Source organism: Tachysurus fulvidraco, chromosome 1 (assembly GCF_022655615.1).
Source record: "Tachysurus fulvidraco isolate hzauxx_2018 chromosome 1, HZAU_PFXX_2.0, whole genome shotgun sequence".
NCBI classification, from domain to species: Eukaryota; Metazoa; Chordata; class Actinopteri; order Siluriformes; family Bagridae; genus Tachysurus; species Tachysurus fulvidraco.
In genome coordinates, this window is record NC_062518.1 from 9,223,344 (window position 1) to 9,238,738 (window position 15,395).

A 15,395-nucleotide genomic window follows, 5' to 3' on the forward strand; every position below is an offset into this window, starting at 1 on the left:
TTCCAGGAGACTTAGGGAACACAAGGCAGGGAACATCCTGGATAGAATGCCAACCCGTCTCAGAGCACAATCGCACAAACATTCACACTGCAAACAATTTAGAGATCCGTCTACAACACGTCTTTGGAACGTCAGGAATCGAAAGCCTAAATCTCAGCTTCACTGATTTTTCTTCTCATCTTCAGAAGACTTGTAAGTCTGTGTTTATTAGAGGCTACATAAAGTACTGAGATCCAACCTAATACAAGGACAGATGTGATGACAAAACATCTTCACAATTAACACCTTAACTAGAATATAAAGTAAACACATGTTTACTTGGATTAGAATTACTGTATATCACTGACACGTTCTTTTAAGGATCACATATTTCAAGGGTTGATTAAGGTCTTGTTCTTTGTGAAACAAAGCCCAAATTGGACATTTGTAATTGAAAATGAGTTTGAGTTTTATTCATAAAATCTTGTACTGGTTCACAGCTGGGGATCTGTTATGTGTAAATGAATCATAGCTGCATTATTAGTTGTGATAGATTATTAAATGCTTCTGTTATGCAAATGATTGTGCATGAATTAGTCAGTTCGAGGTGTTTCAGTTGATTCCTGCAGATTTCTGAAGGCAATAAAAACAGTATTCTAGTATTCCTACCCACATCAATATACATTATTTTAATTCAATTTCAAACATTTACATTTACATTTACAGCATTTGGCAGACGCCCTTATCCAGAGTGACGTACATGTGCTTAAATCTCTAACATTGAATACATTGATGCTGGTTCACTAGGTTACATACTTAAGATACCATGAGTTTAAAACATTTGTTCAGAGTTACAATGAAAAAGTGTCAATTTTTTTTTTTTTTTTTAATGCAAAAGATGCAAATGCAAATGCTCTATTCCTGATGCTGTATAAAGACAAGACACTTTTTATTTAGGGCTTTTTAGTTTCTAGTTAGTGGTTAATAAAACACACTTCAGATTATATGATGACTTGGTGATTTATAAGCTCTTTTTAAAAGCCGTGAGTAGAATTTACCGGAATACAGATATAATAAATCTTAAACGGAATCTAAATGAAATCTATTTAAGCTAAGAATATAAATCTTTTAACCCCTGAAAGTCCCAGCTTATTATTTATTCAACTTCAAGCATATTATTCATCAATTGCTATGAATTTCATTAGTAACTACTATATAGTGGAACTAATAGGGAAATGTATATAATTATAAAGGTGAGGAATGTAAGCTTATGTGTCTTGGGAATTTCATGTAATAGGTTGGAAATTTTTAATAGGAAATGAATGGAATAAGACAAATGTGCTATTAAACACCATTAAATTTAAGAAGTCTTATATGAGACTTACCGAGAGAAAGGCTTGCACAATATCAGCTTTGATCGAGCTCAGAGGTTTGTCCTGGATCACCACGAAGATCTGCTCTTCTTTCTCCAAATTGATGAAATTCCCAAACCAAGATTTTTTCGCAAGTCTAAAAAAAAAGAAAGCACAACCAAACACGGAGTAAGAAAACACCTACGATGTTTTCAACGCAGACTAGAATAAAATATGAGGACACCACAAACATATCAAACGAATGATGCGTCACAATAACAATCATTTGAAATACTAAGCAAAACGTGCCAGACTGTACACGTCATGTCTTTTAAGAGACAGAAAAATCAACCTGTCAGTTGTACATGAGTGAATTTGCACCCTTCAAAAAAACGAGGCCGGGAGAAAAAAAAACAATCTTAAAGTACAGTGAAATCATCACCCGAGCGCTTCCTTTGACAGATCTCGTCTGTGGTAAATAAGGCATTTCACGCAAACATAGTTTCTGACATTTGCAGAACTCGAGCTCAGTCATGGTGTAATGCTGAACACATCAAGACAGCTGTGGACCAACACACACACACACACACACACACACACACACACACACACACACACACACACACACACACACACACACACACACACACACACACACACACACTCACACCACGTGATGAAAAAAAAAAAAAGATGATCAGATAAAAGCAGACTCTTCATTTTGAATTCGCTGCCAATAGAAGAGCCAAGAAAATGGTTCAATGAGATCAAAACTAAATTCAGATTTGATACAATAAATAAAACTGCATGAAAAACTAAATAAAACAAACCCCCTACTGTGCATCCATTTAATAAATTTCCTGTTATGGAAAGAGATTGACAGCTTAGATTGATAGCCAAGAACTGCAGAAAGATGAGTGAGAAAAGTGCTCCTGCTTTTCTATTAAAAGAAAGCCTTAAGGGAAGTCAGTCACAGGCCTTTGGTTTGAGGTTTGAAGGCTGGTGCATGGCTCATTTCTCCGCCCCTCTTGAACTGTGGAGCATGCTGGGATTTTGCCACAGAGCATGCTTATCTAGGACAGCCTGAAGCCAGCACGGCATGGACCTGCTCGCTCGAAAATCAGACGAGACAACGTGAACCCTGCTTTTAAAACTGCTGGATGGCCCAGCAGTGGCAAGTAGCCATGAAGTTAAGCAAGTGGAACAAAAACACTTTTACATTTCAAAGTAGAACAGCAAGTTCCTCATAATTACACCATTAATAATAAACGACAGGAAAGATGGGGGGAATGTATAAGATTATAAAAGCACAGTACGTTTATTTCGGTTCAGGTTAAAACTGGCTTAAAGCTTAAAGTTTTAATAATGAGAAAAATAATTCTAAAGTGAGTCAGGCATGACCAGCAAGGTTGCCAGGTCCACAATTACCCCTGCTGCACAGGATACCAATGCATAATAATCTGTTCTATATTCTTAATCCGCACCCTGGTTTAAATCACAAGCATGAAGCATCAAATAAAGATAAATCATTAATCGACTGAAAGATAAAGAAAGTAAGGGATGTACGAGGAACTGAGAACCAAGAATTGAGAATACGGGACCAAGAAAATTAGGCTCAGTAACAAACATGAACGAATGAATGAGACAAAACAATGACAGGTCAGGGGACAAAAAACAAGACTCAAATCACAACAAAGTAATAAATCACAGTCGAATGGCAATGTAAACAATATTTGTCAAGCCAATGAAGAGGATTTGTGACAATTCTGGCTTGCTTGGGTTTGTAGGAGCTTATTGTGTATCGGCAAAAATTGACATCTCATAATACTAGAGCATTTAGGACCTTGCTGTGGAGGAAAAGTGCATTGTTTTAATACTGATTCCTTTATTTCTTTTTTCATATAACGTGCAACTGTACTACAAAGTGTGAATTTGCAGATGCAGTAAAATAAACTGTGTGAAATTTGGACATTTGATTTAAAAATAAATAAATAACAGAAATGAAATTCTTTAGTTTTAGGAAATCATACTGTGAAAGCTACACTGACCTGAATGCATTCATTATAGCAAACACATCAAATCCTGCTCATATAACAGACATAATCCTTCACTGGCTCGGCGTTTTTGTAGTTTTAATGAAGTTCGCATATATTTTACACACACACACACACACACACACACACACACACACACACACACACACACACACACACACACACAAAAAAAAACAAAAAAACAACAGAGAAATGTGTGTGTAAGAAAGTGTTTTCGAACTTACTCAGGGGAAGACTCTGGCGTCAGACTGGACATTTCCTCTTGGGTTGGTACTGCAAAGAGCCATAAAGGCACAATGAAGCATAAACCAAACAATCATCTATCATAAATTATGCTAAAAGAGTCCAGGTATTCACCAACGGTAGCTGAAGCGAATGCTGATGAAGCACAGATAATTATTCAAAAGCTTAAGAGCTGCTTAATAACCGCTGCAATCAGCGAACCTGATCCTGGCCTCCAGAGAGATCGAAAGAGACGGGCAGCAGGAGGTTAGCTGCTTATGTTATGTTTCATTACCATCACTACAGATAAAGCAGATAATGGAACACAGAGCAGATCTTAGTCTGTTGATTATAGATCTCAGTCTGGAGAGAAGACACCTGACTAAACAAACCGACAGGAAATGGCTTTATATCTACAGAGATCGTCTGTTAATTCACTGTTATGTTTCGTTACATTTGGTTTCGAGGTGCTGCTGGGGTTCAATGCCCTAAACCGATCTGTACAAGACCCAAACACCTTACACCAATTCAGTTAAATAAATAGCAGAGGCCTGGTCCAGTGCTGTTTTCAGAAATAAACAGAAACAAGTGAATTCAATAACATTATTTAAAGCATTAGTTAACATTATATATGTTGCTCCTGGTTAATTGGTGGACAAATACCTACACAGACTCGGATCCAACACCAAGGCACTTGAGCTGATTATCAGCATTTTACTTATAGGAAAAGAATCAACAACATAAAATTACACCATTGCTGATTATTTTTAAATATCTACATGGATCTTTATTCCTCTTAGACCCCAACAATGCTTATATAATTACATCATTTTCCTTGTTAAAAAGCAAAAGCCTGTAAATATTCTCAGTTTATGTATAGCTACATTTTAGCTCATTAAAATAACACACGGTACACAAACATTAATCTCTTCCATAACAACTGGCAATAATTATTCATTTTTTTCTTTGCTAAAGAAATATATTAGGATATTTAGAAAGAATATTTAGTTCAGATTAATAACTTTTAAATCATGGTTAAAGACCCAGTGCAATGCAATAATCCCGTGATTTTCCTTCTAACTGTCACAGCAGCTGTTAAAGAAAATGATCAACACTTTCTGACCAATGAGAATTGAGAATTCACCAGCAGACAGAGGGTCATTTTTATAGACAGGTGGAATAAAGATTAATAGGTATGAGGTGTTTATTACTAAAGTTCACTATTCAATTATGTTATGGTTTTAAAATGTTAAAGAATGCTGTAAATAAAGCTAGTTAATTGACCCTTGATGTGACGTGTTTAATTTGTTAAATTTAACGTGAAATCTCTCACCAGGATATGTTCTTGGCACCAAACCTGGACAATAAAGGAAGGTGTTTTTGAGCTGTTTTGCAAAAAAAGATCACAATATATGTTTTCTAGTGTGTCATTCCTCATACCCTGCAATTTCCTGCGGTGGAAGCGCGGCGAGCCGAGGAAGCTGTTCTTGATGGAGTTGAGTCGCGTCCTCCAGGGCATGCCCCCAATAGAGGGACTGGGGGGTGGTGTGGGACTCGGTGTACCTGCTGGACTCTCCTTGGGCGTGTGCACAGGTGTCCCTTTGGGTGTTGGCAGGGGGCTGGCACGGGGTGAGGGGTGAGGAGTCACCTGTACAGTGGGGATACATTTGCCGTTGTGGTCAGTCGTGGCCAGCGGGTGCAGGTGGTGCAGACGAATGGGAGAGAGAGGCGGAGCCTGTGAGCGGGGCACTGAAAGCTTGGGGGGCACAGTCAGGGGCGGCCGGCGCACCTTCGGGCTGTTGGGCACAGGGATAGCTGGGGAGATGGAGTGACATGGCGTGGATGGCGTGGATGGCTCAGACTTGGCCGTCAGAGGTGTGGCCAAGGTGTTTGGAAGTGGGTTTGATCTAGTGCTCTGTAGGGGCTTTTCTGACCCTTTAGGCTTAGCTGGAAGCGTCTGAGTTTTGTTGTTTTGTGCTGAGTTTTGTGCCCCTGTGCCTGGCTGGAAGGTGCCATTGAGCCTTGGGGTGTGGTTGGGTGACCGCATGAGCTCCGAGGATTGCGGGGGAATGAAAAAGCGTCGTACAGGCTGGGTAGAGCGCATGCACCGAAAAACGGCAGCCGCATCACACACCCCGCAGCCCACAAACACACACACACACCACACATAAGTCCGAGATTTGCACGCACCACAGCACAGGCACGCGCACCAACCGCACACAAGGATGGACGGTGGACGAGGCAGCGGTGTTGAGTGCGGGAGGGAGAGTGCAGAAAGAAAGAAAGAAAAAAACATGCCATTAGCACAACCAGCCAAGAGGCAGCAAGAAAATGTGGAAATAAAATGTGCAGTGTACTCAAAGCAAAAGCAACCACAATAACAATAACAAAATAAAAGGAAGCTCTGGTTGGAAGCTCTGTTGGAAAATTGCCAGAAGTGGCTGAGCAAGCAGGAAATGGACACGTGCCACATGTGAGAGATATTAGGATGTCAATTGTTTGCGCTATTGTCAGAATTGTTCGGTATACATAATTTTGTGTTGTTGTAGCTCATCCAGTTCTGCACAAGTATAATCGGAATAGCTCAAATAAATCAAATTATCATTCATTCACAACAATAGCGCCACACTCTTAAAATGACCACTTAAACTCAGGGCCATTAAAGTGCAGAGCTGAGCACAGAGCTGTGATGCTGCTGCTTAGGGAATGATATGAAGATGTTGTGGAGCTTAATATTCTAAACCGAGGATATCCATTTATTTCTTTTTTGCAAAAATGACCTGGTATTTGTTAACACTTCATGTGTGAAATATTAGACATAAAATCATAGCTAATAATTAACATCTCATTTGTGTTTGATTGTATTCTCATTCTTACCTTACACTGTAGTTTATTAATAGATACTGTTTCTGCCAAACTACAGAATAATTAGTCACTAATAAACTGATTCCAGTGTGATGAAGCGTACGGTGAAGACAGTCAAACAAATAATGCTAAAAATCCAGCTTGGGTTTTGAGTGTAAAAGAAAGCCAATATGTGTAAATGTTGTCAAGATGGATAGCAAGAGTTAAAAGTGTGAAATAAAAAGATAAGCTAAGAATATCCATCCATCCATCCATCCATCCATTTCTGCACCACTTTTCCTGCACAGGGTCATGGCGAGTCTGGAGTTTATCCCTGGTGACTCGGCACAAGACGGGGAACACCGTGGATAGGGTCCCCTCTCGTTACAGTGCACAATCACACACTCGGACAATTTATAGATGCCAATGCATGTACTGTATTTGGACTGGGGGAAGAAAGTGGAGGAAACCCTGAAGCACCGGGAGAACATGCAAACTCCACATGCACATGGTGGAGACAGGAATCAAACCCCCAACCCTGAAGATAGGAGGCAAGTGATGGATTGCAATTATGAATATTACGAGAACATTAAATATAGCACTAATAAGCTGGGAGTTCACTATGATGCACATTTGTTAGCTATGAATTATTGTCTTCTATATGACAAACTGAAGGAACTCACTGTGAATAGAACTCATTCAGAGAACTGGCATATTTCTGGTCTACCATCAATATAAACATCTGCGATTGTGTAAATCAGAACGATTTCTGTGGTAGTTTTTGAAACGGCAATAAAATATTTTGCCGCTGGCTGAGATACAAGTGTTGAGAGCTTGAATGCTGGACTCAAAGGCCTTCTGCTCTACGTACAGTAGTTCTGACACACACAAAACTTCTTCAGACACCATTCGTCAAGAGAGTAAATAAAGTTCTGTCTGAGTTTGGATAATGTTTGAGACCAGAATATTTGATCAGGCCAGCCTCAAAGCGGGGGTTAGGCTAAATCCTGCTGGCATTTAGCCTGTGCAATTCGCAGACAGCATACTGGAAGGTCTTAGCGGTGGATTTGTAAATGGTTATGCGGTTCAAACAAGTCAACTGTAAAAGCTCTACTGTAAGTAAAGAAAGGAGGATTTTCAGATTTTACCAAGCCATTAGCAGCTTCAAATATCCCAGAGCTACAATCCTCTAAATAAGGAAGAGATTCCAGCTAATTATGCTGAGCATCACTGTGCGATTGCACTAGCAGTTAGCACTAGCCTATTAGTATCGGCAGGCTGCAATTTGACTGCAGCTCCGGTGTTTTAAATTAAATCGTGGACCTTGAGTGTGGCTAATAAGCTATACTATTTGGAGGCTGGCTTTGAGGTTTTAATTAAAGGCACTCGGTTTAGCTAACCTATAGTATCATTTCCTTTTGTAGATGATGATAATTGGCTTCAAATTCAAAGAAAATCAACTAATAAGTGTTCCTTCTAAGGCTGCCGATGCAGGCATCATGATTCATTTTTGAAAAGGAATTCAAGTGATTTGCTAATACATAATTAACACTGCTGTGGAGTTTAACGTCACTAACATTTATATTTATTTACATTTTGTAGCTAGCTATACAGCTCGTACAGCACTGTTGTGAGTGGCCCTTTATAGGAAAAATGTCCGGCTGTGATTTGGGACAAACCCAGAGACTTACCCGTGGACTGCTGAGGGGACTGGTGGACAAACCAGATGAAGCACCACTGATGGACCGTGACCTAACGAAACACACAGATTCATTGAATCATAATGCAACATAAGCATAATTATCTATGTCAGATTTCTTTTAACGGGGCAGTTTGTCATATTTAAAGTCTCTGTTGCCTTGTGCAATGCAATGCTTCTTCCACCTAAACTACGTATGTATACATTACATAGTGTATATGTATTATGCATTTCTGTTCTGACTGTGTGTGGAACTTATTTCTGGGCCAGAAAAAATTTATACAATAATAATAATAATAATAATAATAATAATAATAATAATAATAATAATAATAATAATAGCAATGACATGGCAATAAGACAAATCTCAATTATTCTGTGATGTCAAAAAATTTAGTGATTGTTTTATGTTGGAACAAATGTACAAACTGCCCCTTTAAGCATCGATATTTGGAACAAATCTGCAGCTGTTTCCAAATGTGTCTTGAATCCGAGGGAGGATTTCTTTCAAGAGCTTGCCAATATTGTGTAATGATCCCTGCATAACGATATTGAAGCTTGTCAAGTTAATTGGCTTCTGCTGCTTACTGCTTAAAAAATGTAAACCTTATCTCACTGCTTAAAAGTATTTTAATCTCCAGAGCTGTTTCATACCGTATCAACATGCGTTCAGTGAGACTGTTTACTGCATGCAGCTTATCATGTTGTCCAATCGTTTACAAATAACTACTCCTGAGGAACCGTATATATTTTAAAAGATACTGTGAAGTGAGAAAATCCTTCGCCTTTATCTTTTTCCTTGCTCCCTCTTTTACCACGTGGAGTATTGGATGGCGTACATAACCGAGTCTATCGAACATCTGAAGCGTAACTGGCCGTGAAGGCAAAATTATTAACCGTAATACAAAACTAAAACAGTTTAATTTAATGCGCCAACACACCCGCATGCGCCCTTATTCTACTCTGAGGAAAGATCTGATCCATAAATTGATCAATCACATGTTACTTAAACGCATATTATCCTATAGGCTCAAAACGGGTTTGATCATTCAGGCAGAAAATCACGACACTGAAAACATTTGGTCTCGATGCTACTGAACACTGACGCTCATTTCCTCCCTCTATGTTTCATTTAATTAGCCACAAGTGACACAACACACAATTTGAGACATTAGAGCACGTGGGGAAGCAACACATTTGATTAGGCTGGGAGTGAGGAAAACAGTAAGGACACACACACACACACACACACACACACACACACAAGAGGAAAGCAATTATAGGAGGAAAGATAAACCTCCATGGCTAAGAGAAACAGCGGCTTTTCTACTATCTACTGACAAAGAGTTGAAAGAGAGAAAGAGAGGGAAAAAACTACAGCTCTATCTCTACATAAAAGTCTATTAGATGAGAGGATTCCTAGCTGTTAACTCGAAAAGGAAATAAGCGCACTAAAGATGCAGTGGAGTTTTTCAGGCAAAAAAAGAAATTCGAAAAGATTCATTTTAATGCAAAACATGATCAAGCTGTTTTTAAACTAAAGTCTTTAAACGTACTTTAAATATAAAATAACAACGTTTGGTGAATTAATGAAGTATTCTGCTTCAGGAACGGCTCGAAATGTAATGCCTTGTACTCGCGACTCATTAATTCATTTAACTCATTCGCGCTTCTGTGTTTGTGCGGCGCAAATCTCTGTCTCGCAGCTGGACACACACATACTGCAGCAGTGAGGCAGACGCAAACAAACACCGAAGGGAGAAAAGTGCAGGTAGAGCAACAGAGGACCAAGAAAATTAACCTCACTTTTTGGATTCGATCATACGACAAAAAAAAAAAAAAAAGCCAGACATCAAACGAAAACATGAAAGGCACCAGAAGGAAGATAAGATGCGTTTGATGTTTGTGGAAGAAGCCAGAGGGGAACAGCTTTGCCAAAAACTGAGGGGACAATTCAGAGAAAATAAGGATCTCTTATTCGTTCCAATTTGCCCTATTTCTGTAAAAGTTCATTTCTATTCGTTAGAGGAACGGTGCTACTGAAAGAAAAAGAAGCTCTCTAATGCACGCTGTGTACGATCTACAACCCTCACCTCCAAATCTCAGCCCTGGATTAAACAAAGATCAATTCAACATGTCGCTTTAAAATAAATAAATAAATAAATAAATAAATAAATAAATAAATAAATAAATAATAATAAAATACACTGCATCTTTAGAGCTGAAGAGAAAAGACTGATGCTGATTTCTACCTTTCTTCTGTGCTTCGCACTTTGGGGTTGGCATCTGAAATATCCAGGCTTTTACTGAAAACTGATTTACTACAGCGGGACAGAAAGAACAGAGAGGATAATTACAGCACTATCCTAAGCTACTTGTATAATTACTGCTCTCTTCTAGAACATGCTGTGACTTCATATAACACACAGGCCCACCGCTGTAAACGTTTTTCTCACGTCGTTCTGGCAAAAAATCGTTACAGTGGCAGCGGGAAATTCAGAGTGAGAGTTATGGAAACACGGAAGGATGAATCAAATCAAATGACATAAAGACAAATAAAAAGGATCACGAAGGCTACAGCATAGAAGTAGAGTTTTATAGGTTATTCTTCGTCTTTATGCCATCTTTCGTTTTAACACTGCAGCGCCCAACAGGATGTGCTAAACCCAAAGATGTCCTCTGTGACCTTTACGTATTTTCAGTGCGTTTCTAGTGTATTCTCTAATACCTCTGTCCATGCTGGTTCATGTCGATAGCTCGCCGTACAGGCACGGGAGATCCTCCCTCTGTTACGCTCAGTACCTCCATAGATTTACGCTCAGGTCTCCTCTTGTTATGTCTGGTCAGCAGAGGAGAATCCACCCGCTTCCTTGGAGGATCTGTAAGAAATGCATGACTCTTTAATCTGGTACATAATCTTGTAATCATGAACATATGTGAAACCTGAACACACCCTGAGTGTGAAGGAAGTAAAGCTCATTACCAATCTCATTCCGTGGAGGAAGGTTCTGGTCCTCATGGCTGGGATACCTTTCCTTACGGTCCAACAAGAGGAAGTAGATCATCTTCTCCTGGTTGTCACTAGAATAAAGAGGAGAAAGTAAAATGTAATCTAGGCAGTGTGGTGGTTCAAGTGGTTAAGGATCTGGGTTGTGGATCAGAGGATCAGGGTTCAAGTCCCAGCACTGCCAAGCTGCATGCTGTCCACCCTGACCACAACCTCCAGAGTTGGGATATGGGAATAAAGAATTTCACCGAGCTGTAATGTACAGTATATGTCACAAACAAATGCCTCATTCATTCAGTGTTTCCTTCTTCCTAATAATCTGTTATGCTGCATGATACCTATATTCTGGACTGGAAAGATATCAGGCCCTGAGTCACTTCTTCACAATATTTGATGGATTTTTTAGACAACTACATTTGCACATGGATCCACAAAAGTCCACAAAATTCACATTTTGCTAACAGTAAATATTTCTATGTCAAATTCCAAACATAAAACCTTACACCGGTGTCGTCTTCTATTTTTCGAAAAACAGGGAGGCTTAAATTTCTCTTCAGTCTCTGATATCACTATCAGTGAGTCAGATTTCCAGACACTCAACAACATACAGTACAGTATCTAACCTATATACTAACTTTGTACCTTTCCATAACTGAGTTTTGAATTTATTTAACTGAATTTTTAATGAAATTGTAATGAAATGAGTTTTTAATGAAATTTATCATTAAATGAAATTTTAAATTTAATGAAATTAATGAATCAATCAGCCAAACTCATCTAATTAAGCTAACAATTTGTGTGTGTGTGTGTGTGTGTGTGTGTGTGTGTGTGTGTGTGTGTGTGTGTGTGTGTGTGTGTGTGTGTGTGTGTGTGTGAGAGAGAGAGAGAGAGAGTGAGAGAGAGAGAGAGAGAGAGAGAGAGAGAGAGAGAGAGAGAGAGAGAGAGAGAGAATGTAAATACACCAATGATATTGATACTGAACTCTATTATGATCTAAAACACAAAATAAAATTCCATCTAAATGTTTGGGCCCCACGTTTGGCATAAACATTCACTTTAACGTTAGCCTCCTTGTAGCTCTGGTGCTACACACATCATGGTTTTTCGAATACGTTTGGGTTAAGACAGTAATGTAGCTAAATAGTGTTAAAAATTAAATTGCTATAAAATCAAAAGGAAACAAAATACTGAACAGAACAGTGAGATAAGTACAAATGAATCCATAGGATTGGGCTGAGAAACTAAATGAAAGATAATAAAGTTAGTGAAGAAGCATAACAAGAGTGCTCTGTAAATAGAGATAGTGCTAGTGTGAGATAAATAGATTTGATATAAATATTTAGAGCTCAGGTAACGGATCAGGGGACATCGGCAGTTTGAAATCAAACCTACGCCAAGATCTCCAGTCTTAAATGTCCAACCACTAAAAAAAGCTATTTAAGGATCTCTGAGTAAAATCAGGTGCTGGGTGTAAGAACACGGTTATGACAGAGGTTATGAAGTTGCAGGGTTGAGAGAAAAAGCCGACTCATAATCGCAGCCTGACTAAATCATGCCGGATTCATCCCGCAGCCACGTTATACAGGTGAGTGTGCAGGTGGTAACTGTGGGAGGTTTGGGCGATGAGGGATGAAAGAAGGTGAACAAGCTTCGATAAAGGTGCTGTGGGCTTAATAGCCGTGAGAAACAGAGATATAAAACATTTCTGTGCTTGAATAGAGTCTCGAAGAAAATAAAGCTCGTATTTAGAGAAGAGTTGGTGCAAGACAGGAGACGAGACTGAAATAATCCAGGAATACAGTTCTGTTTTTTCTTTCAACCTTATTTATGTTTAATATACATGTATCCTGTGTGCTATTTGTAGAAATCCTTTCTTTTTTCTTTGTCATTCTGGCTTTTCCATTAAAGATATTTCCGAATTATGCTTTAAAGCCGTGTTCAGTGTCAGCAACTTTAAAGTCCATATTCAAATTGTGCGAATTATGTGCTTGAAGCTCATCGGTAAAAGCTTTAAAACAGAAACAACCTCCCTTTAAACCTGAAATAAATCAGAGATAAAAAAAAAAATGTGGACAGAAAAAGAACAACTATAAAATGATGCAGAATTAATTACTACATATTTATGTAGTTGTTTACTAAGAAATTTAGACAGCGTATAAAATAGTACTTGATCCAGCACGGATTCTTATTTTGCAGTTATTTTTTTTATATTTATAGCATACTGTTATTAAACAAGGAGGCAGATGTATGTCTAGGGAATTTACTGTGTAAAGTACAAATAAACTGTGGATACGAGGCAAAAACCACACAGAATATAAGCTATACTGAGGCACACATGACAACAAACTAGAACAAAAGCTCCCTTGACAGAGAGATGCTGAAAGACTGCCGTTTAAATGGTGATGCTAAACAAGGCATAACCAGACACTGGTGGGAGTGATTAAAAAGGCATGTGATGTGCTTGGGCTGATGGGTAAGGAAGTTCTGGTTCCCAGTGTTACCAGTGCTACCATGACACATACCAGTGTTTACTGTATGTTAACTGAATAAACCAGCACGATACCAAATTCCATTTATTTTCTGTAGTACTCATACTTATACAGGCTGGTAGGGTGCATGGGATCTATCCTGGGGGTCTCTGGGGCCCAACACGGAGGACAACCTGGACGGAGCGACAACCAATCGCAGGGCACAATTCAGCACACATTCAAACATTCACACACTACAGACAATTTAGAGATGCCAATCAGCTTACAGTGCATGTGTTTGGCTTGGCGAGGAATCTATAGTGCAGAAGCACAAGGAGAACATGCAAACCCCATACACACACACAGGAAAGAGGGGGGAATCAAACCCGCAACCCCGAAGATGTGAGGAAAAGGTGCTAATCGCTAAGCGTCTGTGATCTCTGAGATAATAAATACATAAAAAAAGGATAATAAATCAATTTGTGATAATGTAGATCTGATCTCTTACAGATGGAACGTTGGATTAAAACACGGTCAATCAATTAGACTTATTTGACCATCTTTTACTGGGAATTCAGTCTGTGTGATTCCTCATTACGTCCTGTTCCCTCCACTCTCTCTCTCTCTGTTACTCACTCATCAGACAGCAGGTCTTTCATCAGTTTGTTCTTGTCCCGGAAGCAGCCGAGAGAGTGCATGCTCTCCAGCACGTCTGGGTCGATGTCTTCAGCCGAGGGCAGCGTACGGATCGCCACTTTCCGTGGAACGGGCTGCTCCGGCTCCGGCTCGTTCTTCCCCCCACTGCGAACAAACGTACGGAAATGGAAATTGCTTTAATATCACAAGACACAGGATCTACCCTCTTTGTCTCCTCTTACCACTACTTAACTCCATTTATCCTTATGCTTTGCTTTCCAGAGAGCTTAGTGGGTGCATTCGAAATGTATGACGACACAAAACATATTCATTCCATGGCTTTTTTTAATTTAAGTCATTTTTAATATGTTTTGTGTCGTCATACATTTTCGAATGCACCCACTAAGCTCTCTGGAAAGCAAAGCATAAGGATAAATGGAGTTAAGTAGTGGTAAGAGGAGACAAAGAGGGCTGTAATGGATGGATGAGAAATGAGAACGCTTGTCAAAGTTGCATCAGCTCATTGAGAGTCTGTGGTCTTTAATAAAGCTCTGAACAGCAGGAGGCAGAGACACACACTGAGCCGCAGGACGCTTACGGCTCTCCCTCAGTTATACATGCACACAGACACAAACAATGACATTATTTCTTTTTTCATTACTAAACCTTTCAAGGCCATTTATCACAGCATGCATGTGAACACATAATGGGTCAAAGACAAAAAAAAAAACAAACCCAAAAAAACAACAACAACAAACAAATGGTTTTTGCAATTTCATACAGATTTATGGTAGTACTTAAAACTAATTTAAAGCAATATGCTCAATTGGCTCATATCTAATGAGAATGAGACTTCTAAATGAAAAAAAAAAAGGAAACTGTATTTTAACTGAAATTGTCCTAACAAGAACCTCTCAGAGATAAACAGTTGTTTGTTTTGTTTTGTTTTGTAATTTTTGTATATTGAAGCTGCTAAAGCTTTTCTTCCACAGGCTCAGTGTTAATGTAGTAAAGTCTTCTATATTTGTTAACTTGCTATAATATAATCAAATGTAGTAGGCATAGTCGAAGCCTCCAGCATCAGGATTTGGTAAAAATGACACCAAACCACCAATTCTGGATCAGTTGTCTTTG

At 39.0% G+C, this 15,395-nt stretch overlaps 1 protein-coding gene across 8 annotated transcripts in view; it reads right to left on the bottom strand.

The window, feature by feature from the left end:
• The window catches only part of brsk2b (BR serine/threonine kinase 2b), a 151,019-nt gene that overhangs the window by 9,736 nt on the left and 125,888 nt on the right, over positions 1 to 15,395 (bottom strand). For 2 of the 8 annotated variants that reach the window (XM_047806912.1, XM_027136884.2), the window contains exons 10-18: positions 14,262 to 14,426; positions 11,134 to 11,231; positions 10,879 to 11,029; positions 10,403 to 10,471; positions 8,143 to 8,203; positions 5,048 to 5,696; positions 4,941 to 4,964; positions 3,610 to 3,658; positions 1,365 to 1,488 (exon numbers count right to left, since the gene is read on the bottom strand). In XM_047806912.1, coding sequence (XP_047662868.1) covers positions 1,365 to 1,488; positions 3,610 to 3,658; positions 4,941 to 4,964; positions 5,048 to 5,696; positions 8,143 to 8,203; positions 10,403 to 10,471; positions 10,879 to 11,029; positions 11,134 to 11,231; positions 14,262 to 14,426 — 1,390 coding nt within the window. The remainder of the gene's footprint in view (positions 1 to 1,364; positions 1,489 to 3,609; positions 3,659 to 4,940; positions 4,965 to 5,047; positions 5,697 to 8,142; positions 8,204 to 10,402; positions 10,472 to 10,878; positions 11,030 to 11,133; positions 11,232 to 14,261; positions 14,427 to 15,395) is intronic. The other 6 variants (XM_027136887.2, XM_027136886.2, XM_047806851.1 and 3 more) reach the window with 6 other exon arrangements.